At 46.1% G+C, this 26,500-nt stretch overlaps 1 protein-coding gene across 2 annotated transcripts in view; it reads right to left on the bottom strand.

Moving 5' to 3' along the window:
- cars1 (cysteinyl-tRNA synthetase 1) overlaps window positions 1-26,500 on the bottom strand; it is a 53,052-nt gene that overhangs the window by 7,325 nt on the left and 19,227 nt on the right. For both annotated transcript variants that reach the window (XM_060912039.1, XM_060912038.1), the window contains 12 exons: window positions 25,132-25,281; window positions 23,738-23,878; window positions 22,607-22,695; window positions 22,394-22,515; window positions 22,159-22,271; window positions 6,809-6,937; window positions 6,574-6,703; window positions 6,287-6,390; window positions 2,162-2,259; window positions 1,855-2,044; window positions 525-593; window positions 269-350 (listed from right to left, as the gene is read on the bottom strand). In XM_060912039.1, coding sequence (XP_060768022.1) covers window positions 269-350; window positions 525-593; window positions 1,855-2,044; window positions 2,162-2,259; window positions 6,287-6,390; window positions 6,574-6,703; window positions 6,809-6,937; window positions 22,159-22,271; window positions 22,394-22,515; window positions 22,607-22,695; window positions 23,738-23,878; window positions 25,132-25,281 — 1,417 coding nt within the window. The remainder of the gene's footprint in view (window positions 1-268; window positions 351-524; window positions 594-1,854; window positions 2,045-2,161; window positions 2,260-6,286; window positions 6,391-6,573; window positions 6,704-6,808; window positions 6,938-22,158; window positions 22,272-22,393; window positions 22,516-22,606; window positions 22,696-23,737; window positions 23,879-25,131; window positions 25,282-26,500) is intronic.

Below are 26,500 nucleotides of genomic sequence, written 5' to 3'. Positions count from 1 at the left end.
CTCAACACTCAGTTCGCCCACTGTCATTGTTTTGAAAGCAACGGCAGTATGCTCGGGGTTAGCAAATTTCCGACGCGTAGTGTGTTAAACGTCACACTCCTGGTTGCGGAACTCTGGCACGCTGTGTAAAACCATATACCAGTATGGCTTTATTTGGTTCAGTGTAATAACCAAAGTTGGAATATTCAAGTCTTCTTGATAGCGATATTGTGGAATATCTGTGTAAAAGTTAAAACAGAGGAGGGGGGAGAAGAAAACAATTTTTTACCTTTTTGTTCCCTTGCAATTTTTCGGACACCTTCCCTGAAGTCTGAGAGCACCTTTAAATACGGCATGACTGTACTCTCCAGCTAGCAAGCACAAACAAATACACACACACACACACACGTTATATTAAAATACTGTGACGATAATCTAAAAAATGTAACTCCAACAAGTTAAATAACACACAGAAAGTCAAGGGTGTATCCTTCATTTTATAAATGATTCAAAACTCCATAGTGGAACAAGCTGCTTGTACTTACATCAACATTTTGGTCATTTCTTCCAACAGGAAATCCAATGGGTTCTGTTCCCTCGATTGCCCCAAAAGTCTGGGGGGAAGCATAATCAACTTCAGTGGTTGCTTCAGATTTGTATGTTTTTCTCCAGCGTCTCTTTGATTGTGTTATTTGACATAAAACTTGGTGGTGTGTGTAATACAGTGAGTAATATCTCCCAAGCATGCTGTAATAGTGTAATAAGTTCCAGTAAATGTGCAATCGTTAATATAATGGTGCTCAAGGGCAGGAGAGTAGTGTTTCTATGCATCTGATAATTTAAAAAAAAACAAACAAACAGCCAACCAACCAACCAACCAACCAACCAACCAACCAACCAACCAAACAAACAAAAATAAACCACCACACAACAACCACACACGATTTCTTACTTGATATTTAAGTGTGTATAAAATTTTTATTCTATCCACATTCACTGGATATGAGCAATTGTGCTCGGATTGGCTACTACTAGGATATCAGCTCATATAGTGCGAGCAGAGAAAAACAAAATGGCAGCGCGTGTTGCTGAACCAACTGAGGACGAAATAAAAACTCTACTTGAAACCCCCCCCCCCAAAAAAAAGGCAACAAAATATGGAATAAAAGTATTTGGTGGTAAGAACGTATCTTTTTTTAATTTTTCAAGAATTATTATTATTGCATTTTTCACAAATTGCTCCTGTCATTTCGCTGGTTTGTTTACATTCTAAGCGGAAATGATTTTGTCAGACGTTTTGTATAAAGTGTTTATTTATCAAATTTGCAAAAAATTAAAATAAAAAAAAAAAGTTCCATTTCTCAAAATCCAGTGAATGTGGATAGAATAAAAGCATTATTCCACTCCATCTTGTCGTACATGGCTTATAGCCAACTCAGTGCTACGCGTCTTGTCGGCTATCAGTTCATGTACGACCCGAGTTTGTGGAATAACTTAAATATATAAATGCTTTAAATTTCATATATTAATCTTTTGGGGTATTAGCTGCTATAATTTTAATCTCTCACTAACGCACACTGAGAAAAATATCAGACTGCTGTAACAGTCAGCGTACATCAATGCTTTAGAAGTGAAACAGGCATTCTGTAAATTTTTAAAAAATGTATTCGGTGTTCATCAAAAATACAGTATTTTATTTTGGACCCTTTTTTCATCTGGGGTATTTTGTACTGTATTACGGATCAGACTATCTGAAGGGCATCATTTGTATATTTGTGCCTCGTCTGTCATGTTGTACATCGTTAAAGATAACACCTAATCCATACAGTCCCCTCCTGACGTAATGTGAAAAAGCAGCGCACGGTGCAGACTGACCTTGAACATGTTGGTGAGGTAGTGAGCGATGCTCTGCAGCAGCATGCGGTTCGGCAGGAGTTTGGCACTCTTTCTGGCAGCCATGTAAGTGTTGCTCTGACCCACCAGGGCCCTCATCTCCTCCAGCGCTGTACGCGTGTCGATATTGTCACACAGAGCCTCGTGAACGCGTTCTTTCTTCTCGTAGAAACTAGACACAAAAACAACACGGACTGAAATTCAAAAGCCTGCATAAATAACTGCTTGCAGAAATGGATCAGGAATTCTGGCACATATTTACCGTTTCAAAGCTGGAAAGAATGCTCACCTTTCGTTCAGGTCGATCTCCTCCGCCTCCCATTTCTCAAACTGACCTGTGATATCAGTGGGAGTCCTCAGGATATCTTTTACATTCAGGAAGAACTCCTATTGGGGGAAAGAAATTTATTATAGCATTATAACACACACGATTAATCGCATTATTGTCCATAGTCAACTCGCGATTACTCGCAAATTAATCACACTTTTTAATCTGTTCTAAATATATCTTAAAGGGGTATTTTTCATGTTTTTGGGGAGTGGGAGTGGACAAATCTGCTTGCTTTATGCGGCCAGGTCAGGAAGGATAAGGCTGGACACAGCAAAAAATTATTTTTGTGGGCGCTTTATTGCCCCACTGAATTTAAAAAAATAAAGCAGCATTAACTTTATAACTTTGAGAGTTTCGCACAGTTCAGTGTGAACAAAACAGTCGAGTATTTTCCTCAAGTTCTGTCCTTAACTTCCAGCCTCTAAGGCCAAGTTTACATTAGACCGTATCTGTCTCGTTTTCTTCGCGGATGCACTGTCCATTTACATTAAAACGCCTGGAAACGCCGGGAAACGGGAATCCGCCAGGGTCCACGTATTCAATCCAGATCGTGTCTGGTCCGGTGCTGTGTAAACATTGAGAATACGCGGATACGCTGTGCTGAGCTCTAGCTGACGTCGTCATTGGACAACGTCACTGTGACATCCACCTTCCTGATTCGCTGGCGTTGGGATCACACACACAGCGGCTCAGTCCCGAATCACTGCTCGTGCGCTTCACTCGCGCGCTCTGTGAGCTGTGCAGGGCCGGAGTGCGCACCCTCCAGAGGGCACTCGCTGTTCAGGGCGGAGTGATTTGGAGCGCAGGAGGAAGCGCTGAGCTGCACTGAGGTTTATTTACACATTTCAACCTCCTTCAGGCGCTTAAACTCAGTGAGAACATGAACATCACAGCCAGGTGTGTTTATCTGCTGGAGAAGGTGTTCGCTTGCCATCCTTCCACTTGCAAGTGGTGAGTGACTTGCGCATGCCCGATATGCACTGGGATCATGTGACATGCTGTCTAATTAGTCATGTGATTAGCGTATCCGTGTATTGGCGTTGCTGTGTGCACACGAATCGTGTATTGGCGTTGCTGTGTGTACGCGAATCGTTTTAAAAACGTTAATCTGATGATCCGCTGATTCGAAATAATGTAAACAGGGCCTAACTATGCAGTAAAATCAACTAAACAAACTCGGTAATGTGGACTCTGGACAACAGTAGTGGCTATCTTTAAATAAAGAAAATAAAAATACAAAACCCAAATAAATACATTTGTTAAGCCACACAGCTCGTAAAGATGTTTTCCAGTGAAATGCAGAAACTCACTGATAAATATACGGTACATACATGAGCACAAACTGCATTTATAAACACTTTTACAGAACTCACAAATTTCTCAAAAATAACACACACTCAAGTGAAAGTGTGCCGCCTGTGTGCTTACACACACACACACACACACACACACCTAGACATTAACACGTCTTTTCTCTCCTCTGGACCATCAAAAGCATATAAAGATACACACATTTTATGTAAACAGTCAGACTGCAACAAAATAAATCAATTCTGTACATAAGTGCACTTTATCACGACTGATGCCGACCAGCTGCTCACTACATCGCTCGCTTGTTCTACGTCACATTCCGATTTCCCAAACCATGATGCAGGGGGCACAGAACGTGCATGCATTAATAGCATGTCAAAAAAATGGTCACAGAAAGGAATGTGTTAACTTGTTATTATCACATTAACTTCGACGGCCCTACTTGTAAGTAACTGCTTTATTAAACTCTTATTATTAAGTAACAGAGCAGAGAATCATTTCCTGACACCCCACACACAAATATTTTATTTATATATATATATATATATATATATATATATATATATATATATATATATATATATATATATATATATACACACACACGGACCTTAACACGTCTTCTTTTCTCGGACCATAAAAAGCATATAAAAATATATAATAAATTCTGTACACAAGTGCACTTTATCAAGACTTATATGAGAAGTTGATTATTTTCCAATAACAGTATGTCCCATTCCTCTTATACCACAGCAATTTAGCAACAACAACACGTTTGTATTAATTAAAGAATGACACGTCATTCTTTTTAATCAGTTTATAGCAGGGCTCTACATTAACTTTTGAAACCACTTGTCCTGTCGGGCAAGTTGAAAAGAAATTTACTTGTCCGAATGTGAAGTTGACTTGTCCGAAGAAAAATTTGAGAAAAACACAAAAACTATTTGTAATAAACTAATTTCACCAGAATTACTTTAACACAGTCTATTCACTGCAGAAAAAAAATTGGACTCCATCAATCATTAATTTATGAGAAATTGAAAACCAGAAAATTAAAATTATACAGTATATTTTCATTTTTAAATTATTAACTTTGAATATATATCCTCCACTGATTAATTGTTGTTGTCTAATTATTCATTGTGGCTCCTGTATGGTATTTAATGGTTGCGATGAAAGTTGCGGTGTTTTTTAGGTTTTTGTTGCGATTACATTACGGGAGGAAGTGAAAGTTGCGAGAAATTGTTGCGATTTTCTCTTTTTGTGATTAAAATTGAGTGATATGTTAAATATTAAAGTTATTACTGAAAAACTATTGATTAAAAAAACAAAGACACTGAGAAATAGTCCTATAAACAACTTTACCAGTATAAAAGATTACCAGGACTACAAAAATGCAGAAAAATAGGCTTTACTTATCCAAATGCTCCTGTTGGTTCAAAAGTTAAAGTGCATAGAACCTCACAGCACAACATGAAGTTACCTTAAAATATAATATAAATGCCTCAGCTTTCATGTAAGAAAAAAAAAAAAACTATTAATACTAGTACTGTGTGCAGGCAGTCTCTCCTGAAGACTAAATTAAACAATAATTATAAACTAATAAAATAAATGGCTCAGGCTTCATAGAAGAAAAAAACAATTTGAACAGAATCTCACAGTATGATGCTGAAGCTGCCTAAACAATGGAAAATAAAATACCATTTTGGCAAAAATGTTGGCATCCATTAATTTCTTGTATTAAGTAAAAAAAATAATGTAAAGTGCACACAGTCCTTCACTGTAAACATAACACACTTTCAGTAACAGAATTTAAGCCTATATAAACACTGACTCGCACATGCTGCTTCTCTTGAACGTATACACGGAAGCAAGGCGGAAGGTAGTTTGTCGACGTCACCTCAAGACGACGCCAACGACTGGTCAAATTTGCGGGAAAGTTGCGGTGATTGGATATAATTGCAACACCGCCCTGAATTCGCGGGGATTGGTTGAATTTGCAAATCGCAACATCGCAAAATCCTGGAGGGTCTGGTAAACGACCGTTTACTTTTCAGCTCAAATACACTAAGCGGTATTGGCCGGTTTCGCAAGCGGAATATTGCGCATGCGCACATTGCTCTTTCCGAAGAGAAACATCCGGCGATTCATCAAAACAATATGTCGAGTGAGATGCTTCGGAAATCATGTGAATAAACCGATAAATTTGATATGTAACCCGAATATCGGCGTATTTTGGCACTTGTCCAATCGGACAAGTAACTGAGACGATGAACTTGTCCGACATAAAGGATCACTTGTCCCGGGCAAGCGGACAACCGTTAATGTCGAGCCCTGAATAGTTATATTTAATCTTATGGAATCTCTGATACAAGTTAGTTCCTGGGTTTTTTTTTTTTTAAACTTATGTTGTAAGAGCTATAAGCAGTCAAACTCTGACAAGCTTATCTTTTTTCTCATTTTTAGAAGATGTTACAGAAAAATCGAAAAGTGCAAAGTCCTCTGTCTGTCCTGAATACTCCCGTGGTGGAAACTAGCTACAAAGCCCTGACACTGAAACCCCTTCTGTAAAATTATATATACGGTAAACCTCTCCTTACAGAAATCTCCAGACCAATCAGATTCGAGAATTAAACAGCACTGTGATATAAAGATCTTTAACCCATAATTTTATGCATTTGTTTTCATTTTTGGAAGCACAACTGACCCACTTTTATTAGCGTACATGTAAACACTCACTCAGTGTTACGTCCTTACAGTAAAATTACTCACATTCATGAACTTTTCGTACTGAATGGCCGACTCCATGGTGTTACAGGAGTAATCTAGTGTGTCCTTCCACGAGTGCATGAGGAAGGCCAGGCGCAGCTGCCTTGCTGTAAAGAGACATTAAAACACAGTTCAGTACAACACACTGCAAGCAGCTGAGTTCTTCAGTACTTCAGTAGAATTCAATTTATATTTCTCCCCTCAAGTGTCTCGATAAAAAGCTCAAAATAGCCCTGCGATGTTGCTCCGTGTGACTCGCTTGCCAAAATTAAATTATGCAGAACAAATACCTGTGTGTTTCGCAAGGGCATCTTTAATGGTGATAAAGTTCTTCAGAGACTTGGACATCTTGCAGCCGGCGATGGTCAGGTGGCCCGTGTGCAGGAAATAGCGCACCCAGTAGTCATTGTCAAAGTAGGCCTGGACACACACCCATTCAATCCAGCAGATCAGAAAATGGGGATTTTTTATTTTTTTTTAATAGCGTTCATTAATTCACTTGGTAAAATACGAGTATATCTGCACCTCAGACTGCGCCAGTTCATTGTCATGATGAGGGAAACGCAGGTCAAATCCTCCTCCATGAATGTCCATAGATGAACCTAATATGGAGCCAGCCATGGCTGAACACTCGATGTGCCAACCAGGTCGTCCCTTTATAGACAAAGTGAAGAGAATGATGCAGCAAGGCACATTATAAGCACGGCTGTTCCCAGGTCAAATTGATTTCCCACCAGCTCGTGAGAAAGTAGAAAAGTAACAACAACAACATCAAAAGTGACTGCTTGGTTATTTTGGTAAGCCATGGCTGCACTGTTAAACTCTACGTTGTTGTCAGTCGCCAAAATGACTGCCTTGTTCCTGCTGGGTTCTGAAAAATATTCTCCACTTTTGGATTGAAAAATCAAGTCAAAGAAGTATTCTTCACTTCGTCTGTATTTTTTCTTAGGTACTGACTTATCAAAGTGGACTTAATACAAGTTTAATACAAACCAAACTGACACAATTCAAATATTTGTACAGATACATATAGGCCTCTCCATTACATATAAAATTTAGGCTCCACTCCAGCTTCTATTAAGAAAGACTTGATTTTGGGCAGCCTGTGCTCCATCATGCTAAAATAAATGGGAGCACGGTGCTGTAGTGGTTAGTACGGTCGCCTCACAGCAAGAAGGTTCTGGGTTCGAGCCCAGCGGCCGGCGAGGGCCTTTCTGTGTGGAGTTTGCATGTTCTCTCCGCGTCTGCGTGGGTTTCCTCCGGTTTCCCCCACAGTTCAAAAGACATGCGGTTAGGTTAATATGGGACGGCCTTGGGCTGAGGTATGACTCCCAACTGTTCCCTGGGCATTGTTAGCATGGCTACCCACTGCTCTGGGTATGTGTGTGTGCTCATTGCTCGTGTGTGTTCACTGCTTCAGATGGGTTAAATGCAGAGAGGAATTTCACAAGCGTGTGATGAATAAAGTTGCTGTTCTTCTTCTTCTAAACCTCTTTATGGCCCTTTTCCACTACCCTTTTTCAGCTCACTTCAGCTCGCTTCAGCTCACTTCAGCCCGACACGGCTCACGTTTCGACTACCTTAGAGCAGCACGACTCAGCTCGCTTCAGCCCTGCTTAGCACCCAAAACTCACACGGTTTTGGAGTAGGGCTGAAGCGAGCCAAACCGAGCCAAGTGGGGCTAGGGGCGTGAGGAGACACTCCCCTGTGCACTGATTGGTAAGGAGGAGTATCCTCACACGCCCCGCGAGCACGCTGGGATCTGTAAACACCGTAAACCCGGAAGAAGGAGAATTACGAATTACGAGAACTTCTGAAGCCTTATGTGCCTCGCCTCATGTATACGCTCTTGCCAGTATCTGTTGGCGTTGTCGGTGACAACAAGCCACAGCACCAAGACCAGCAACACTAACGACTCCATGTCCTCCATGTTTATTGTTTACTATCCGGGTCGTGAGACGACCGCTTAAAAGATCACCGATGTCACTGTTTGCGCCGCCTAACGACATCACGTGACGTCCACCCACTTTCGCTAACTCCACCCAATGTGTCCACCCACTTCCAGCCAGCACGGTTCAGCGCGGTTGTAGTCGAAATGCAACTCCAACAGCCCCACTCAGCTCGACTCAGCACGGCACGGCTCAGCCCAACTCAGCCGCGTTGGTAGTGGAAAAGCGGCATTAGTTTGAGCTTACAGAAGGTTATTTTAGCAGGGAATTATTCAAAAGAGGTATTAAGACTCCCTTTAGCCTTTACTTCAACACAAAACTTGATTTACAATTGAACTGAGTCAAGAAGAGTCTTGGAACAACCAACCGTGAAGGAATTCGAATTTCCCGTCGATTTACAAACCAAAGATAGATTGACACAGCGTTTTTCATCATACAAGAACTCAACACACCACGCCCGCCCCCCAAACATAGCTCCCTTCAGTCGCTTGCCGGCTGACTGCACTTTCACTTTGGTGTTTTGTTTTTTTTTTTCCACCGACCCCTGTATTACTGACAATGTCCCATGTGCTAGGGGACAGTCGGGGCTCTGAGTGTGCCTCCCCAGTGCCTGTTTCAGCCCTTAAATCATCTTCAGTGCTTGAAGAAGCCAGCCCAAAAAACTTCATCAGCTTAGACTGTGCCATTCACGCACATGATGATTAAGATGCATCATGATTGGTCAAAAGCTTGGCACCCATTTGGCCATTATGTGTAGTAGATTTTTATTGGTCACAAGCACGTGCTCATTGTTTACACTCTGGCTTCCTGCCATCTCTTCACTGGGGTTTCAGCAAACAGAGGGATTTCTATAAAAGATGACTCATGATCATGATAAAGATGACAAATACATTCATCACTGTGACGACTGTTAGCAATTTTCTCTTCATCGCTGATGGATTATGTTCGTCAATGACGAGCGTCACAGGAACCCTGGTTGTTAAGAAGGGAGTTTTAAGTTTCAGTGAAGTTAACAAAAGAAAAAAAATCTTCATGGCACCAAAAAGAAAATTATTTTAATTTCTATCATTTATTGACGCACTTTAAAAGCGCTATCAACAAAATAAAAACTTGCCACATTGGCATCCGCAAGTGATCAGAAATGCTTTCGTTTCTTTTTGCTATGCTTTTCATTCCTTCATCAACACTAAGTGCTTCTGGAGCCGGAAACATTAGGCGTGACGCATGAATACACCCAGAATGTTCATCACAGTTCATCTCACTGACAACTCCTTCACACCCTGGGGCAAATTTAGATTCACCAATCCCATTGGCATGTTTCTGTGAGGTGGGAAGAAACTGAAGAACCTTCAGGAAACCCATGAGGAGACAGAGAATGTGCGAAACACGACATATAGTGGATATAAAAAGTGTACACACCCCGTTAAAATGATAGGTTTTTCTGATGTAAAAAAAATGAGACCACAATAAATAATTTCAAAACTTTTCCTACCTTTAACATGACCTATAACCTGTACAATTCAATGGACAAACAAACAAACAAATCTGTTAGGGGAGGGAAAACATAATAAAAAAAAAAAAAAAGTACAATAAGCTGGTTGCATAAGTGTGCACACCCTTAAACTAATACTTTGTTGAAGCACCTTTTGATTTAATTACAGCATTCGGTCTTTTTGGGTTCACACCTACCATCAATTAAAATGACTCTGATTAACCCCAAATAAAAGTTCAGACATTTACTCAGTTGCATCCTTCAGAAAAAGCCATCGTTCACAGAGAGCTTACAAAGCATCAAATGGATCTCATTGTTGAAAGGTATCAGTTAGGAGAAGGGTACAAAAACATTTCCACGCCATTAGATATACCATGGAGCACAGTGAAGACCGTCATCAAGAAGTGGAGAAAATATGGGACAACAGTGACTTTACAGAGAACTGGACGTCCCTCCAAAACTGATGAAAAGACAAGACGAAAACTGGTCAGGGAGGCTGCCAAGAGGCCTACAGCAACACTGAAGGAGCTGCAGGAAATTTCTGGCAAGTACCGGTTGTGTACTACATGTGACAACAATCTCCCGTATTCTCCATATGTCTGGACTATGAGGTAGGGTCAAAGAAAAACATCCAGGCCCGGCTAAATTTTGCAAATAAAAAAAAAAAAAAACTCTCCCAAAAGCATGTGGGAAAATGTGTCATGGTCTGATGAAACCAAGGTTTAACTTTTTGGCCACAATTCCAAAAGGTATGTTTGACACAAAAACAACACTCCGCGTCACCAAAAGAACACCATACCCATGGTGAAGCATGGTGGTGGCAGCAGCATCTATTGGGGTTGCTTTTCTTCAGCTGGAACAGGAGCTTTAGTCAAGGTGGAGGGAATTATGAACAGTTCTAAATACCAGTCAATTTTGGCCCAAAACCTTCAGGTGTCTGCTAGAAAGCTGAAGATGAATTTCATCTTTGGGTGGTAGAAATGGGCAACTGGACTTGCTTGAAAATTCTTGAAAACGTTTCACCTCTCGTCCAAAAGGCTTCCTCAGTTCTGTCTGACTAATAGGGAGTATCAGATATTTATCTTCTCCTGGATCAGAATCAGAATTCTGATGACCAGCTCATCTAAGGTGTCATTGAGGCATCATGTTGGTGTGGGTCACTGGAGGCTGGGTGTGAACGGCGAGTCATTAGGGTGATCAAAGGATTGCCCGTTAGGGTGATCAATGGCAATCTGACTCTCTCTGTCCACCTGTGAGTCACCGAAAACAGCTGGGTCCTGGCGTACACCCAGCCGTCTGGGAAGAGTGTCCAAGACCGCCTTGTAGATGGTTGACAAATGATGACTTAGACCCCCACCTCTGTTCAGTGATGGCCGTTTCAGGTTGACAAAAATGGCTTCTTTAACTCCTCGCTCATACCAACGATCCTCTCTGGCTAAAATGCGTACGTTACAATCCTGAAATGAGTGTCCTTTGTTGTTAAGATGAATGTAGACAGCCGAGTCCTGGCCTGAGGAGCTGGCTCTCCTGTGTTGGGCCAAGCGCCTGTATAGCGGTTGTTTCGTCTCCCCAATATACGAATCCGTGCAATCATCACTGCACTGAATTGCATACACTACGTTGTCCTGTTTGTGTCTAGGTATTCTGTCCTTAGGGTGGACCAGTTTCTGCTTCAGGGTGTTACTGGGTCTGAAATGTACCGGAATGTTGTGTTTGTAGAAGATCCTCCTGAGTTTCTCGGATAGACCAGAAATGTAGGGAATGACAATGTTCTTGTGTTTGTTCCTGTTATCATCCTTGTCAGTTATGTTCCTTTTTATGCTCTTTAGGAAAGCCCAGTTTCTATCACCCACAGTTTACTATGACCTGGATGATTGAGGAAATTCATCTGTGAAGATTATCTTTCAGCACCACAATGACCCCAAGAAAGTTTTGGAATGGTCCAGCCAGAGCCCAGACCTAAATCCAATTGCAAATCTGTGGGGTGACCTGAAGAGGGCTGTGCACAAGAGATGCCCTCGCAATCTGACAGATTTGGAGCACTTTTGGAAGGAAGAGTGGGCAAATATTACCAAGTCTAGATGTGGCAGGCTGATAGACTCCGACCCAAAAAGACTGAATGCTGTAATTAAATCAAAAGGTGCTTCAACAAAGCATTAGTTTAAGAGTGTGCACACTTATGCAACCAGCTTATTGTACGTTTTTTATTTTTTATGTTTTCCCCCCCAACAGATTTGTTTGTTTTTCAGTTGAATTGTCCAGGTTATAGGTCACATTAAAGTGTGGGAAAAGTTTTGAAATTATTTATCGTAATCTCGTTTTTTTTTTTTTTTACATCAGAAAAAACTATCATTTTAACGGGGTGTGTGCACTTTTTATATCCACTGTAGACAATAATCCAGCACTCAGGATCAACCCTTAAGATGTGAAGCGCCAACGCAACCTTCTGCACCACCATGCCGCCCAAGCAGAGTTTAACTTCATGCAAATTAAAGGAATACTCCGGAGTGATATGCTTTCTAGGTCTATTTTCGCATTATTGGGAGTGCATACGTTGAGTTGCTACCACAATCGCGTCAATCGGATGTGTTTTGAGACAGTTCGTTTTTTGCGATTTCAACCGGAAAGTGCTAACACGGCAGTGCGCGGGGCGTGTCTTTTTGCCGATACAAAATGCTAGTTTTAAAACCATTGCAAAGCTCAAAACATGACAGTTCTGTGGAAGTGAGTAGAGGGTTCCTACAAACAGAAAGTGTCCCTAGCTCTGCAAGTGCACGGACAGAGCGTGTGGAAGAGTAAATACAAAGCCAGTACCTTACCTGAAGTTGTTCTTTTCCAGACGCCATCTTCAGGGGAAAGTCCGTAAAAGTCGAGTGCCGACTTTCCCCTGAAGATGGCGTCTGGAAAAGAAGACTTGCAGAGCTTGGGACACTTCATTTTGTTTGTAGGAACCCTCTACTCACTTCCACAGAACTGTCATGTTGTTTTGAGCTTTGCAATGGTTTTAAAACTAGCGTTTTGTATCAGCAAAAAGACACGCCCCTCGCACTGCCGTGTTAGCACTTTCCGGTTGAAATCTCAAAAAACGAACTGTCTCAAAACACATCCGATTGACGTGATTGTGGTAGCAACTCAACGTATGCACTCCCAATAATGCGAAAATAGACCAAGAAAGCATTTCACTCCGGAGTATTCCTTTAAAAGCAAAGCGATATGGCAAATGCTAATGTTAAAGGGATCCTCCAGCAAATTTATTCTCAAACTTATTTTAAGGAAAAGTAGTCACAGATTTCAAAAATCAAACTTTCATTTTCAGAGACCAAATAGTGTTTGAGAAAGATGAATTTGCTTTAAAATGTCAGATGGGCTTCCTATGGTGGTGACGTATGTGATGACATCAGGTAGTGGTCACTTGGAGCAACTCAGATGTTTATATACTCTGTTTACATTGTAGTTCTATTTCGTTTCTACTGACCGCCAGAGGCGGTGCTTTCAGCACATGGATATCCATCACACGAACGTGCAGGTCGAGTAATAGTAACAACAAAGTCACGTGTGACCTGGGTGACGTCACCCCGTGACCCCGGCATAAAAGACCGGTAAACCCAGGAAGTGACCTCTTACATCTTCTCGCGTTTGCAGGTTGCGAGTTGGATTGAAATTTGGACAAGCGCTGTGGTAGTTTCGTTACCTGTAGGGTTGGGGCTGTGCTTACGCATCCTCCAAGAAACTGCGCTAAGTCCACCAACTCCTTTCTTCTTGTCGTTATATTCGTATTGATTTATTACTCCGTAAGCTGAGCGCTCTCGCTCGGTGGAGTTAGCTGATTAGCCCTCCGGGGCGGTGTCCTCACCGCTGGAGGCCGGCTTGTTTTCGCTTCAGGTAAGCGGGTTTCATTTATTTAAATTAAAGCGGCGTTCCTCTCGCCGCTGTTTATCAGTTCTGCGGCGCTCGGCGCCTATCCTTGTTAATATTATTAACCACCTTGTTTTGTATAGCCTCGCTGCCGGCCTGTTCACAGGCCGGCTGTCTTGTGTGTTGTATTCGTATTGATTTATTACTCCGTTAAGCTGAGCGCTCTCGCTCGGTGGAGTTAGCTGATTAGTCCTCCGGGGCGGTGTCCTCACCGCTGGAGGCCGGCTTGTCTTCATTCAGGTAAGCGGTTTTCATTCATTTAATTTAAAGCGGTGTTTCTCGCCGCTGTTTATCAGTTCTGTGGCGCACTGCGCCTATCTTGTTAATATTATTAACCGCCTTATTTTGTGTAGCCTTGTCTCCGGCCTGCTCACAGGCCGGCGGTCTTGTGTGTTGTATTGTTTGTTACTCCGTTAAGCTGAGCGCCCTCGCTCGGTGGAGTTAGCTGATTAGTCCTCCGGGGCGGTGTCCTCACCGCTGGAGGCTGGCTTGTCCTCATTCAGGTAAGCGGTTTTCATTTATTTAATTTAAAGCGGTGTTCCTCGCCGCTGTATATCAGTTCTGTGGCGCACTGCGCCTATCTTTGTTAATATTATTAACCGCCTTATTTTGTATAGCCTTGTCTCCGGCCTGCTCACAGGCCGGCGGTCTTGTGGGTTGTATTCGTATTGTTACTCCGTTAAGCTGAGCGCTCCCGCTCGGTGGAGTTAGCTGACTAGCCCTCCGGGGCGGTGTCCTCGCCGCTGGAGGCTGGCTTGTTGTCGCCCAGGTAAGCGGTTTTCATTCATCTAAATTAAAACGGTGTTTCTTGCCGCTGCTTATCAGTGCTGTGGCGCACGGCGCCTATCCTTGTTAATATTCCCGACCACGGGTGTGTTCGCCCGGTCGTTTTTCATTACCGCCTGATTGTTTACTTTGGGCTGCTTACTTGGGGTGTTCTCGCCCTATTTTTTTAAGTTCCCTTCTGCCAGCCAGGCGTCATGGACCTCTTCTCTCGCTGCGCCTGCCGGTCCCCCTCGAACCGGAGGACAGCCACCACGAGTGCCCCTCATGCCTGGGTATTGATCACCTGCGGCAGGGGCTGACGGACATGGCCTGCGCAGACTGCATGTGCCTGAGCGTGGCTGCGCAGACCGCCAGGCTGGCTCGGCCGGATTCTCCGTCTGACATCCCCCGGGCCTCGGGGGGACAGGACACGGTGTCGGCTGCAGCAGCGGGGCCCAGCAAGCGCCGTGGGTTCCCCCACACGTCTTCGCTTCTAAGGCGAAAAAGAAGCGCTCGGGCGATTTGGCTCAGAAGGTGGAGGTGATGTCCACCGAGCTGGAGGAGATGAAGGCCCTGCTGGCGAATCTTCAGCCTCCGCCACAGGGGGCAGTGTTCCCGCAGCCACCCCTTCTGCCTGGCAGCCCGACTGTTCACCATCACCACCGCTTCTGTCACCGGCCGTTGATGCACGCGGCCTGGATGAACTGTCGATCCGGGCTTCGGAGAGCTTTGACTGCGGTGGGTCCGATGGTCACGGCTCCACCTCTCCGGCCGGTTCCCAGGTCACCAGCCATGGCACCGTGGCAGCGTCGGAAGGCGGATGCTCATCCATCCAGCCAACGCTGAGGGCTGCATTGGCCCGTCTGGGGTTGGACACGCCCCGGTGGCCCAGCATCAGAGTGCTTCCTTCAGAGGTCCCACATAGCCTTCCTCGTTGTCTGTTCCGCCCTCGGCCTCATACATCGAGGAGTTACAGAGGTGTTGGGCGGACCCTAGATGCCTTCCCACCTCCCTAGTGACTGCAGGGCCCTGGCGGCAATGCAGGACACCCCTACCTATGGCCTCCTGCAGATGCCCAACATTGAGAAGCGGCTTTCATTCATTTAAATTAAAGCGGTGTTTCTCACCGCTGTTTATCAGTTCTGTGGCGCACAGTGCCTATCCTTGTTAATATTATCAACCGCTTGTTTTGTGTAGCCTTGTCTCCGGCCTGCTCACGGGCCGGCTGTCTTGTGTGTTATATTCGTATTGGTTGTTACTCCGTTAAGCTGAGCGCTCTCGCTCGGTGGAGTTAGCTGACTAGCCCTCCGAGGCGTGTCCTCGCTGCTGGAGGCCGGTTTGTTGTCGCTCAGGTAAGCGGTCTTCATTCATTTAAATTAAAGCGGTGTTTCTCGCCGCTGTTTATCAGTTCTGTAGCGCACGGCGCCATCATTGTTAATATTCCCGACCACGGGTGTGTTCGCCCGGTCGTTTATTTTTTATTTCCGCCTGATAGTTTATTTTGGGCTACTTACTTGGAGCGTTCTCGCCCTATTTAAGTTCCCTTCTGCCAGCCAGGTGTCATGGACCCCCAGACGCTGGAGGGGACGAGCGCGGCATCACGGGAGCTGTGTGACGCGGCTCCAGGCCTTTGCCTACTCGTCGCGGGAACTGGGTCGGCTGATGTCGTATCTCACCCTCGGTCGCCAGCAGATATGGCGGGCACAGTCCCCTCTGGCCGAGCCCGACCGGCGTGTGCTGCACTCTCTCCCTGTTGTCCCCGGGGAGCTGTTTGGCGAAGCCACTCAGCAAGCCCTGGATCGGAGTGCCCAGGTCATCTAGGCGTAACAGCAGTTCGCTGGCCCCCGCCAGGCCCACCACCATGGCAATGCTGCCCAGTCCTTCAGGGGGCCCACACCGACTCTGTCTCGGCCACGCACCCGCCAGGAGACCAGACGGGTTGATGACTTTCGCCGCCCCACCACCTCCCGGACCCGCGGTGCCGCCCCCTACACCCAGTCCACTCCTCGTCGCCCCCATGGTGACCGACGGGGGCGCTCTGGACGGCGCTGACATCAGCGCGCCGGCGGTTGGCCGCTTTTCCAGCGAACAGCTCCAAAGCTGGAGAGCGTTGACCCCTGGGTGCTGGTGACCCTCACCGAGGGTTACCGCATCCAGTTCTGCCGCCGTCCACCACGTTTCATGGGGTCAAACACACCACCGTGAGCCATCCGGGGAAGTCCCTCGTCCCCTGGCAGGAAATCACCACCCTCCTGGAGAAAGGAGCAGTCTCTCCCGTCGACAGGCAGAGACAGCAAGGTGGGTTCTACTCCAGGTATTTTCTGGTTCCGAAGGACGGCGGTATCCGCCCGATCCTCGACCTGAGGTCCCTCAATTCCCACTTGAGGACCATGAGATTCCGCATGCTGCGTACAGTGGATGTCTTGCACCACATCCAGGCGGGCGACTGGTTTGTCACCTTCGACCTGAAAGACGCCTACTTCCATGCTCCCATTGTGCCACACCACAGGCAGTTCCTGCGGTTTGCCTTCGAGGGCCAGGCTTTCGAGTTCAATGTTCTGCCCTTTGGGATATCGCTGGCACCCCGTGTGTTCACCGGGTGTGCGGCAGCGGCATCGGCACTACTTCAGGCAAGGGGTTTGCGTGTCCTGCCTTACCTGGACGACTGGCTTGTCTGTTCACGGTCAGCAGCTCAGGCCCGCACCAACATCGCGACTGTGCTCTCGCATGTCGTAGAGCTGGGGCTCAGGGTGAATTACAAGAAGAGCTCGCTGGTGCCCAGCCAGGAGACGACTTTCTTGGGCATGCACCTGGATTCGAGGTCGTTGATGGTAACTCCCTCCCAGACCAGGATCCACAACATCCGCCTACTGCTTGGCCGCTTCGGACGGGGTAGGTCACTCGCCCTGAAGACCTTTCAGCGCCTGCTGGGCATGCTTACGGCAGCCTCCTCTCTGGTCCCGCTGGGACTTCTGGACTTACGCCGCTTCAGAGGTGGTTCAACGGTCTCCACCTCCACCCGGTGCTGCACAGGCACAGGCTCGTGAAGGCGACGGATACTTTTTTCAGGCTCCTCCGTCCATGGAGGAGGAGGGCTTACCTTCTGTGGGGTGCTCCGCTGGCGGCTATCCCCTCCCGGAGGGAGGTCATCACCACGGATGCTTCCCTGGGAGGCTGGGGTGCAGTCTGGCAATGCCGGACCGTCGGAGGCTACTGGAGTCCAGGGCAGCGACAGCAGCACATCAACGTGCTGGAACTACGGGCTGTGTCCCTCGGCCTACAGCACTTCCTCCCAAGCCTGGCCGGCAGACACGTTCTGGTGTGGACAGACAACACTACGGTAGTGTACTACGTCAACCACCAGGGAGGCACCAAGTCCCTCCAGTGCTTGGAAGTGGCCGGCCAACTTCGGCAGGCCCATCGACATCTCTTGAGCCTGCGTGCCATGTACTTGCCAGGCACTGCCAACAGGGCAGCGGATCTGCTGTCCCACCAGGACCCTGATCCCGGGGAATGGAGACTCAACCCAGCGGTGGTTCTCGCCATCTGGGAACGTTTTGGCAGGGCAGAGGTGGACCTCTTTGCCTGCCGGGAGTCGACACACTGCCCTCTGTGGTTCAGCCTCCACGGCCCCAGTCCCCTGGGCTAGGATGCGCTGGCGCATGCTTGGCCGAGGCAACTGCTGTATGCCTCCCCCCCTCTGCTGCTGATCGTGCCAACCCTACACAGGGTTGCGATGGACCACCACGGGCTGCTGCTTGTCGCCCCCCCGGTGGCCGGGCCGAGTGTGGTTCCCAAGTTGCTGCAACTTCTGAACAGCGACCCCTGGTGCCTGCCAGTGAGGACTGACCTGCTATCACAGCTGGGAGGGCAGATCTGGCACCCGGATCCAGCCCGTCTGCAGCTCTGGGTATGGCCGCTGAAGGGCCGGACCCCCTGCGAGGTCCTTGTGAGCCGGCAGTGGTCAATACCATTGCAAGCTCTCGGGCACCCCCCACCAATGCCCTCTATGCCAACAGATGGAGGCTTTTCTCCAACTGGTGCTTAACTCGGGGGGAGGAGCCTACATGCTGCCCCCTGCCGACCATTCGACTGTTCCGCCAGTCTCTGCCTTGATAAGGGTCTTACCCCTGCCACCATCAAGGTCTATGCAGCTGCCATCTCTGCTCAGCATGCCAGAGTTGGGGGAAGGACCGTGGGGTCCCACGCCTTGGTGGCACGTTTCTTGAAGGGTGCTCTCCGGTTGAGACCCCCCCGACGGAGCCGGGTACCCACATGGGACCTTCACTTGGTGCTGCAGGCTCTCTGCGACGCACCGTTTTGAGCCCCTGCTCACGGCAGACGTTTCAGGGCTCTCCCTGAAGACTGCCTTTCTTCTGGCCATTACATCAACGAGGCGCGTCGGGGAACTACACGCGTTGTCAGTCAGTGGGGAGTGCCTGCAGTGGCACTCCGGCGACAGTGGGGTCACCCTGTGGCCTAACCCCTCTTTCCTCCCGAAGACCCTCTCTGCTACCTTCGTCAACCAGCCCCTTAGCCTTGCGGCGTTCGAGGCGGGCCATGGTGAGAGGTCGGAACTTTTGTGCCCAGTTCGCACCCTCAGGGTGTACGTGTCGCGTACAGAGGGCTTCCGTAGGAGTGACGCCCTGTTTCTGTGCCACACAGGACCGACGAGGGGTCTGGCGCTCTCTAAGCAGAGGCTATCCAAGTGGATAGTCGAGGCCATATTACATGCCTACAGGCACAGTGGCTTCCCGATTCCTCCGGCTGTCAGGGCGCACTCTGCACGGGGCGTGGTGGCCTCATGGGCATCACTGAAGGGCGTGCCCCTTTCAGACATATATGCAGCGCAGCCTCCTGGGCTTCCAGCTGCACCTTCACCAGGTTTTACCGTCTTAATGTCGTCCCACATAATCCTGTGGCGACGGCTGTCATTCCAGGCCCGTCGCAGCAGCACTGGGTACGGGTAGGCACTCCTCATGACCTGGTTGGTATTAGTCATCCATGTGCTGAAAGCACCGCCTCTGGCGGTCAGTAGAAACGAAATAGAACGAGGGTTATGTATATAACCGCGGTTCTATGAGTTTCGGATGACCGCCAGAGCTTGGCAGTCACTCGGAGTGTACACGAGAAGATTTGCCAAGAGGTCACTTCCTGGGTTTACCGGTCTTTTATGCCGGGGTCACGGGGTGACGTCACCCAGGTCACACGTGACTTTGTTGTTACTATTACTCGACCTGCACGTTCGTGTGATGGATATCCATGTGCTGAAAGCACCGCCTCTGGCGGTCATCCGAAACTCATAGAACCGCGGTTATATACATAACCCTCGTTTTACAAGTATTTTTACTGAATTTATCCGTTTTTAAATAAGCATGCCTCATTGTGTAGCATATAAATGCCATAATGATGCTAAAAAGAAAGCACAAGCTGGAACTAGACTGCATTTCCACAGAGAAAACACAAAGTGTGCTTGATCAGCTGAAGCAGTGTGTCACCAACAGAAACTGGATCAGAACTGAGACCTCGCGCTGCATTATCTTCTTTTTCATGATCTACAGAAAGTGTGTGTGTGTGGCTGGGCGCTCTAAAATCTCAGTTTAAAATGGCTCAACTCGTAGCACGACATGATACTTCGCGTTCTAAAATCATATATTTTTTTTACATGATCTACAGCTGGTGCTGGGTAGATTAACAGAAAGAGTGTGTGGCATTAGCCTGGGAAATCCCATGCTGCTTTGCACAATCGTTCCGATCTGAAAAGACAGCATGGAAACTATGGTCTAAAGGCTCGCCTGAGTTAGGGAGCCAATCAGAGAGTGGGGGGGGGTGGAAAGACGGTGACGCGTACTACTCGACAAACGGAAGCTTGTAGTTTATTTGGGACTGTTTACGGATCACATTTAACATGGCGGCGAGCGATACAAACCAAACTTTCGATCAAGCTTTAGACACTGTTCTGAATAGTTTAGAGCGAAAGTTTGTTTTAAAAAAAGAACAGCGTTTGGCGTTACAGTCTTTCGTTGACACGAAGACAGATGCCTTTGCCTTGCTCCCGACAGGGTTTGGTAAAAGTCTCATTTACCAACTAGCCCCCTTAGTGGCTAAGCAGATGGGGTTTAGCCAAACCCCGGTCATTGCGGTAGTCTCGCCACTGACTGCCTTGGTGGAAGACCAGGTAAAGGAGGCAGGCGATCTCGGGATTTCTGCGGCACAGCTTGGTCCAGAGCAGGAAAATGCTATCAAGAGTTGCCGGTACCAGCTTCTGTTCGGCAGTCCCGCGGCCTGGCTAAGCGCTAAGTGGGAGGACATGCTAGCCACCGCTGTTTACAGGACCAACCTGGTTGGCATCGTTGTAGACGAAGTGCATCTGACCTATAAATGGTAAGTATTTGCTAATATTACTGCTATTATGCCTATTCCTGTGCCTACTTCTTCGTCGCTCTAACTACGTCACCGGGTACAACTGCCATGATTGGCCATGGGCTACGTATACGCCAAATGATAGACATTCGCAACGTCCAATAAATGGCCGTTGACAATCGTAAACCACACCTCCCCTACGAGAAATTCAATAGGCGGATTCCAGACCATATTTCACTTGTGATATGGTCTGGTGTTAACCAGACTAGTGTGGCATGGTTTTAACCCAAGATTTTAAAGGCCAATTTATGCTGACAACACAGTCCTCGCAGATGGCGTCGCAGACAGTGTCTGCGTAGCCTCCCCACCTTTGCAGACGCTCTGCGCGCACCTCCCAAAAATTGTGACCACCGCAGAAGCCTCGCAGACAGCGCCGCAGACAAGAGGGCTCTGATTGGTCCACTCTACATCCGCTGTACACGCACTTCCGCTTCCCTACTTTCCCGGTTTGGTTTGTTTTCACGACCGCCATTTTTAAAAACACGAGCGAAGATGGAGCAGCACGAAGAGCGGTTGATTGAGGAAGTACGTACATCTATACAACTCCAGTTCTAGTCATTATAAGTAACCGGAGGATAAACACTCCACTAACCACACCCACCAACTACTCCTAGCGACTTCGCGCCCCCTTGTGTTGTACCGGTGAATAACATCGCGCACGCCTATTACTCCCCGCTCAACAATAAATTACAACTGTCTGCGAAAGCCTTGTCGCAAGAGCATGCAGAGGCCTTTAGAGCGCGCAGCCACACACACCACATACACTTTACCACACACTTTCTGTAGATCATGTGAAAAAAAGATTTTGCAGCGCAAGGTCTCATGTCTGATCCAGTTTCTGTCGGTGACACTGCTCCAGCTGATCAAGCACACTTTGCATTTTCTCTGTGGAACTGCAGTCTCTTTCCAGCTTGTGCTTTCTTTTTGGTATAAATGTGGCATTTATATGCTACACAATGAGGCATATTTATTTGAAAACTGATAAATTCGGTAAAAATACTTGTAAAACTACGATGTAAACAGAAAATATAAACAGCTGAGTTGCTCCAAGCAACCGCTACCTGATGACATCACATACGCCACCACTGCAGGAAGCCCATCTGGCATTTTAAAGAAAATTCATTTTTCTCAAACGCTATTTGGTCTCCGAAAATGAAAGTTTGATTTTTGAAATCCGCAACTACTTTTCCTGAAAATAAGTTTGAAAATAAATCCGCTGGAGGATCCCTTTGATGAGGAAGGATGGCGTGGTGATACTGTGAAACACTTATTAGCGATGCGGTGTTAGACTGAATGTAGAGAAGAAATAAATCTGAAATATCTTCACTCACTTTCCCCCAAGGAGACTCCCAGGACGGTTCTCCAGGTTTCGAGGCCTTCCACAGGGCAAAGTCATTCTGTGAACGCTTCTCACTCAGCCGGTCTGCTGAGATACTCAAGTCTCCTACAAAGCCAGGAGATATAAATTTCATCCAGTAGAACTATAATTCATACACCCACACACTATTTAATTCTCCTGAACTTTTGTAGTTTTCTCTAAAAACAAACGAGCTCAGAGATGTGTACCTTCTCCCTCCTGCAGAGCCTTCTGGTCACCCACTGCTTCTGGCACCAGTTTAGCATACGAATGTTCTGAACTAGCATCAAACTTGGCAGTGTCGAAATACACCGAGCTGTTGGACTCGTAACTGCAATGAGAATTAAGAGACGTGACGTATCCCGAGATAGCACAGCATTATTAAGATGCATTAAATCCATGTATAACCTGTAGATACTAACCCGTATCCATTGTCCACTATTTTCTTTACAAACTCCACAATCTCTGGAACGTACTCACTGACCCGTGTGAGGACATCAGGTGGAAGAACCTGGTATTACATTGAGGTTTCATACATTTTAGCTCCACATTAAAGGAAAAGGCAACGTTTGTACAAAACCAGGTGTGTAATAGGAGAAAAACATATATGTAATCAATTCCGTTAATTATTTCCATTATATATCGAACATGAAAAAATATTTTTAACTTTGAAATCATGAATTGACACAGAGGAGTCGAAGTTGGAGGAGTCAGCCATTTTGAGATTGTGGGCAACTATAAACCAATCAGAATCTTTCGTTAATGCGCCTCCCTCTGATCTGTGACGTCACTGGGCCCATGAAAACAGGGTTTACAAGCAGATCACTGTGATTAGGAGTCCCGGCGGGTGGCTTGTATTCAATTCGTTTATATCCCGACCTTGTCAGCTGTCAGATTTATGTTCATGGACCCGGTAAGCTGGTAAATATTTATTTTTTTTTTTCTTTACCAAATTCTAACAGAAAACGAGAGCGCCCGAAAGGGAAAACCGAGCCGAGCCGCTTCACGCATGCGCAGTAGGCTTGGTAGGACAAATCCAAATAGGAGTCATTCAGGATTCAGCCATGTTTTTGCTCCGTATTTTTACTCAACCAAAGTTATACAGTATTATGAGCTTTAAGCTGCATAAATAAAACCATTTGGTGAAACTTTGAAGAAGCAATTGTACTGGTTTTTTACCTTATTACCATGAAGCACTGTAGAGTTCTTTTCAGTGGTGGGCCGCATGACGTCACGCAGTAGATCAATATGGCGGAACGCATCTTCGCTGAGCTCAGCGCAAGCCCATATTATTAAAAGTTAAAAGATACTGTTATGCGCTCTGTTCTTTCTCTATAAATTCCATGATCGATTACTTTATATATTTATCTATCTATTTGTGGTGATTTTGTACAAAAGTTGCCTTTTCCTTTAAGTGCAAGTGCTAGTTGAGTTTGGGAAATTTTGCATACAAAACCCTGGAAGTTCTCAAAAGTCACTTCCTGCCATGTGGGCTTTAAACTGAGAACTGAGCTTTTAAATTTCCTTGAAGTTAAAACAGCCGTTTTACTTACATTGAGGGCCTCCATGTCTTTGTGATACTCTCCCTCCCAGTATTTCGGCAACAGGGAGAATATTGAGTTTTCTGTTACTTGGCTGCCAAACTGGGAATCCAACCAATCGGCCAAAAGGTCCTTGGCTTCTTCTAGTAAAATCTTCTCACAAATGGAAACACAAAGAAAACAAACCTCACTTTTGTCCTGAGAATGTTGACCAGATTAAGTATACAAAACAATCTGTTCTAGTTCTGATCAAACTAGATCTTAATTTGAGGCAGCGTATTGTTCTTATAGTAGGCTATACACTCACTGGCCACTTTATTAGGTACACCCATCCGCTTGCTGTTTTATGCACTGATCTAATCAGCCGATCCCTTGACAGCAGCACGATGCATAAAATCGTGCAGATACAAATCAAGAGCGTCAGCTAACGTTCGCTTCAAACATCAGGATGGGAAAAACTGTGATCTCAAAGTGTGACTTCCTTTCACTGTGGTATGGGTGTTGGTTTGAGCCAGATGGACTCATCTCATCTCATTATCTGTAGCCGCTTTATCCTGTTCTACAGGGTCGCAGGCAAGCTGGAGCCTATCCCAGCTGACTACGGGCGAAAGGCGGGGTACACCCTGGACAAGTCGCCAGGTCATCACAGGACTGACACATAGACACAGACAACCATTCACACTCACATTCACACCTACGGTCAATTTAGAGTCACCAGTTAACCTAACCTGCATGTCTTTGGACTGTGGGGGAAACCGGAGCACCCGGAGGAAACCCACGCAGACACGGGGAGAACATGCAAACTCCACACAGAAAAGCCCTCGCCGGCCACGGGGCTCGAACCCGGACCTTCTTGCTGTGAGGCGACAGCGCTAACCACTACACCACCGTGCCGCCCCAGATGGACTGGTTTGAGTATTTCAGAAACTGCTGATCTCCTGGGGTTTTCACACACAACAGTCTCTGCACGGAACGGTGTGAAAAACAAAAAACAGGGGGTGTCGTGGCTCAGGTGGGTAAGGCGCCATACCATAAATCCGGGGACCTGGGTTCGATTCCGACCCGAGGTCATTTCCCGATCCCTCCCCGTCTCTCTCTCCTGCTCATTTCCTGTCTCTACACTGTCCTATCCAATAAAGGTGAAAAAAGCCCAAAAAATATCTTTAAAAAAAAAAGAAAAACAAAAAACAAACAGTGAGTTCGAGCTGCCAGGAAGGATATAGTAACTCATAGCAACTCTTTACAACCATGGTGAGCAGAAAAGCATCTCAGCATGCAACAGCAGAAGACCACATTGGGTTCCACTCCTGCAGCCAAGAACAGGGATCTCAGAATCAAGAAGAGTTCCTATTAATGTGGTCAGTGAGCGTATATTACACTATATACGCAAAAGATTTCTTTCCAACCTCAGCCTGGCTCTGAACGGTAGCATCCTCAGCTCCGCTCTTCATCAACCCCTGTAGTGGCGTCAGCGCAGCGGTTACTGCTGCATCCAGTCTCTCCAACATCTGCTTCTTATCAGGGTCTGTAGTTTCTGCAAGCTTGACCTTAAAAGGCTAAAACAACATAAAAAAAACCCCGACTTAACAATCAAAACACTAAACAGATACTAAAACCTTTTGATCAGAAGAAATCTGTCCTGTCTGAAGTGGAAGCCATTGTGGGCCACTTGTGTGTATGGGTTTTTTTTTTCCCCACCCCAAACTCAAGTCATCTGCCCTGTGGAAGTGTGAAAGCGGTTTCTGAACCCAAATGCAGTCTATAACATGTTTCTGTTCAGCTGAAAACAATGGCCTGCTGTTTTTCCTGAGTAAGCTTGGGTACACATGGCGCCATGTATAAGAGTGCTCCGAGCATGGAATAGTCTAACGGGTCATTCTACTTCCTGCTTCCTGTTTTACAATGACGGCGGAGAACATGCTTCCTATATCAGAGACAAAATGCCTTCTGGATACATGGAGTGAAGAAGATATTTAAACCACGCGATTCAAAAAAAAGAGATGATTAAACATCGTGTTGAAGACATATAAAGTCTCAGAAACTGCTCTCTCATTTGGGACATTATGGTCAAAAAATACATTTTCTAATTTTACTTTTTTTTTTTTTGCATTTACCTAACACTCAATGTTTCTTTTGTCATGTTTAATAAGAATAAAGATAGTATCTTGCTTTATCTGGCCTCCACTGTGGAAATTTTTTTTTTAAATTACAATTCAAATGCTTTTGTAAAATTGATTTCCATATAAAATAACTCCATCATGAAGAATTAAAGCCCCTCCTTCACAGATGAATGAAAATATTGAATAAATTTCCTCTTTTTGATTGCTTGGGTTAAAAATGCCAAGTTATGATGACTGAATAATATGATACATTTTGGGGATTTGATATGGCGAAATAGGACACAATGAAAAAAACAAGAACACACCGGAAAGATGAGAATAACGGCGGTGGTAAAAGAACAGCGACTGTACCGGCTGAAGGTCGCGCGAGTCTCTGCTGCGGCGCGCGAGCAACGGGACATCGCTACCGCACAGGACGGAACGCGAGGTGGGGGCGGGGCAAAATGACTGGCCGTAGATTCTATCAAAAGTTCGATGTAAATTGACCATGGTTGCAAAATATTGGCCAAAAATACGCAAACACTATGAAATATGAAAGTAAGATGAAAAGAAACATTCTGTTGCCTTGTACTGCAAGACTAAAACAAAATAAAACTGTCAAAACTCACCTTTTCAGTGATAACGTCCGAACAGATCACCCGCGTAACAGAAAGAC

The sequence above is a fragment of the Neoarius graeffei genome, chromosome 27 (genome assembly GCF_027579695.1).
Source record: "Neoarius graeffei isolate fNeoGra1 chromosome 27, fNeoGra1.pri, whole genome shotgun sequence".
In the NCBI taxonomy this organism is placed as follows: Eukaryota; Metazoa; Chordata; class Actinopteri; order Siluriformes; family Ariidae; genus Neoarius; species Neoarius graeffei.
The sequence above is the reverse complement of the archived record's forward strand: the minus strand, read 5'-3'. Positions and strand labels throughout refer to the sequence as shown.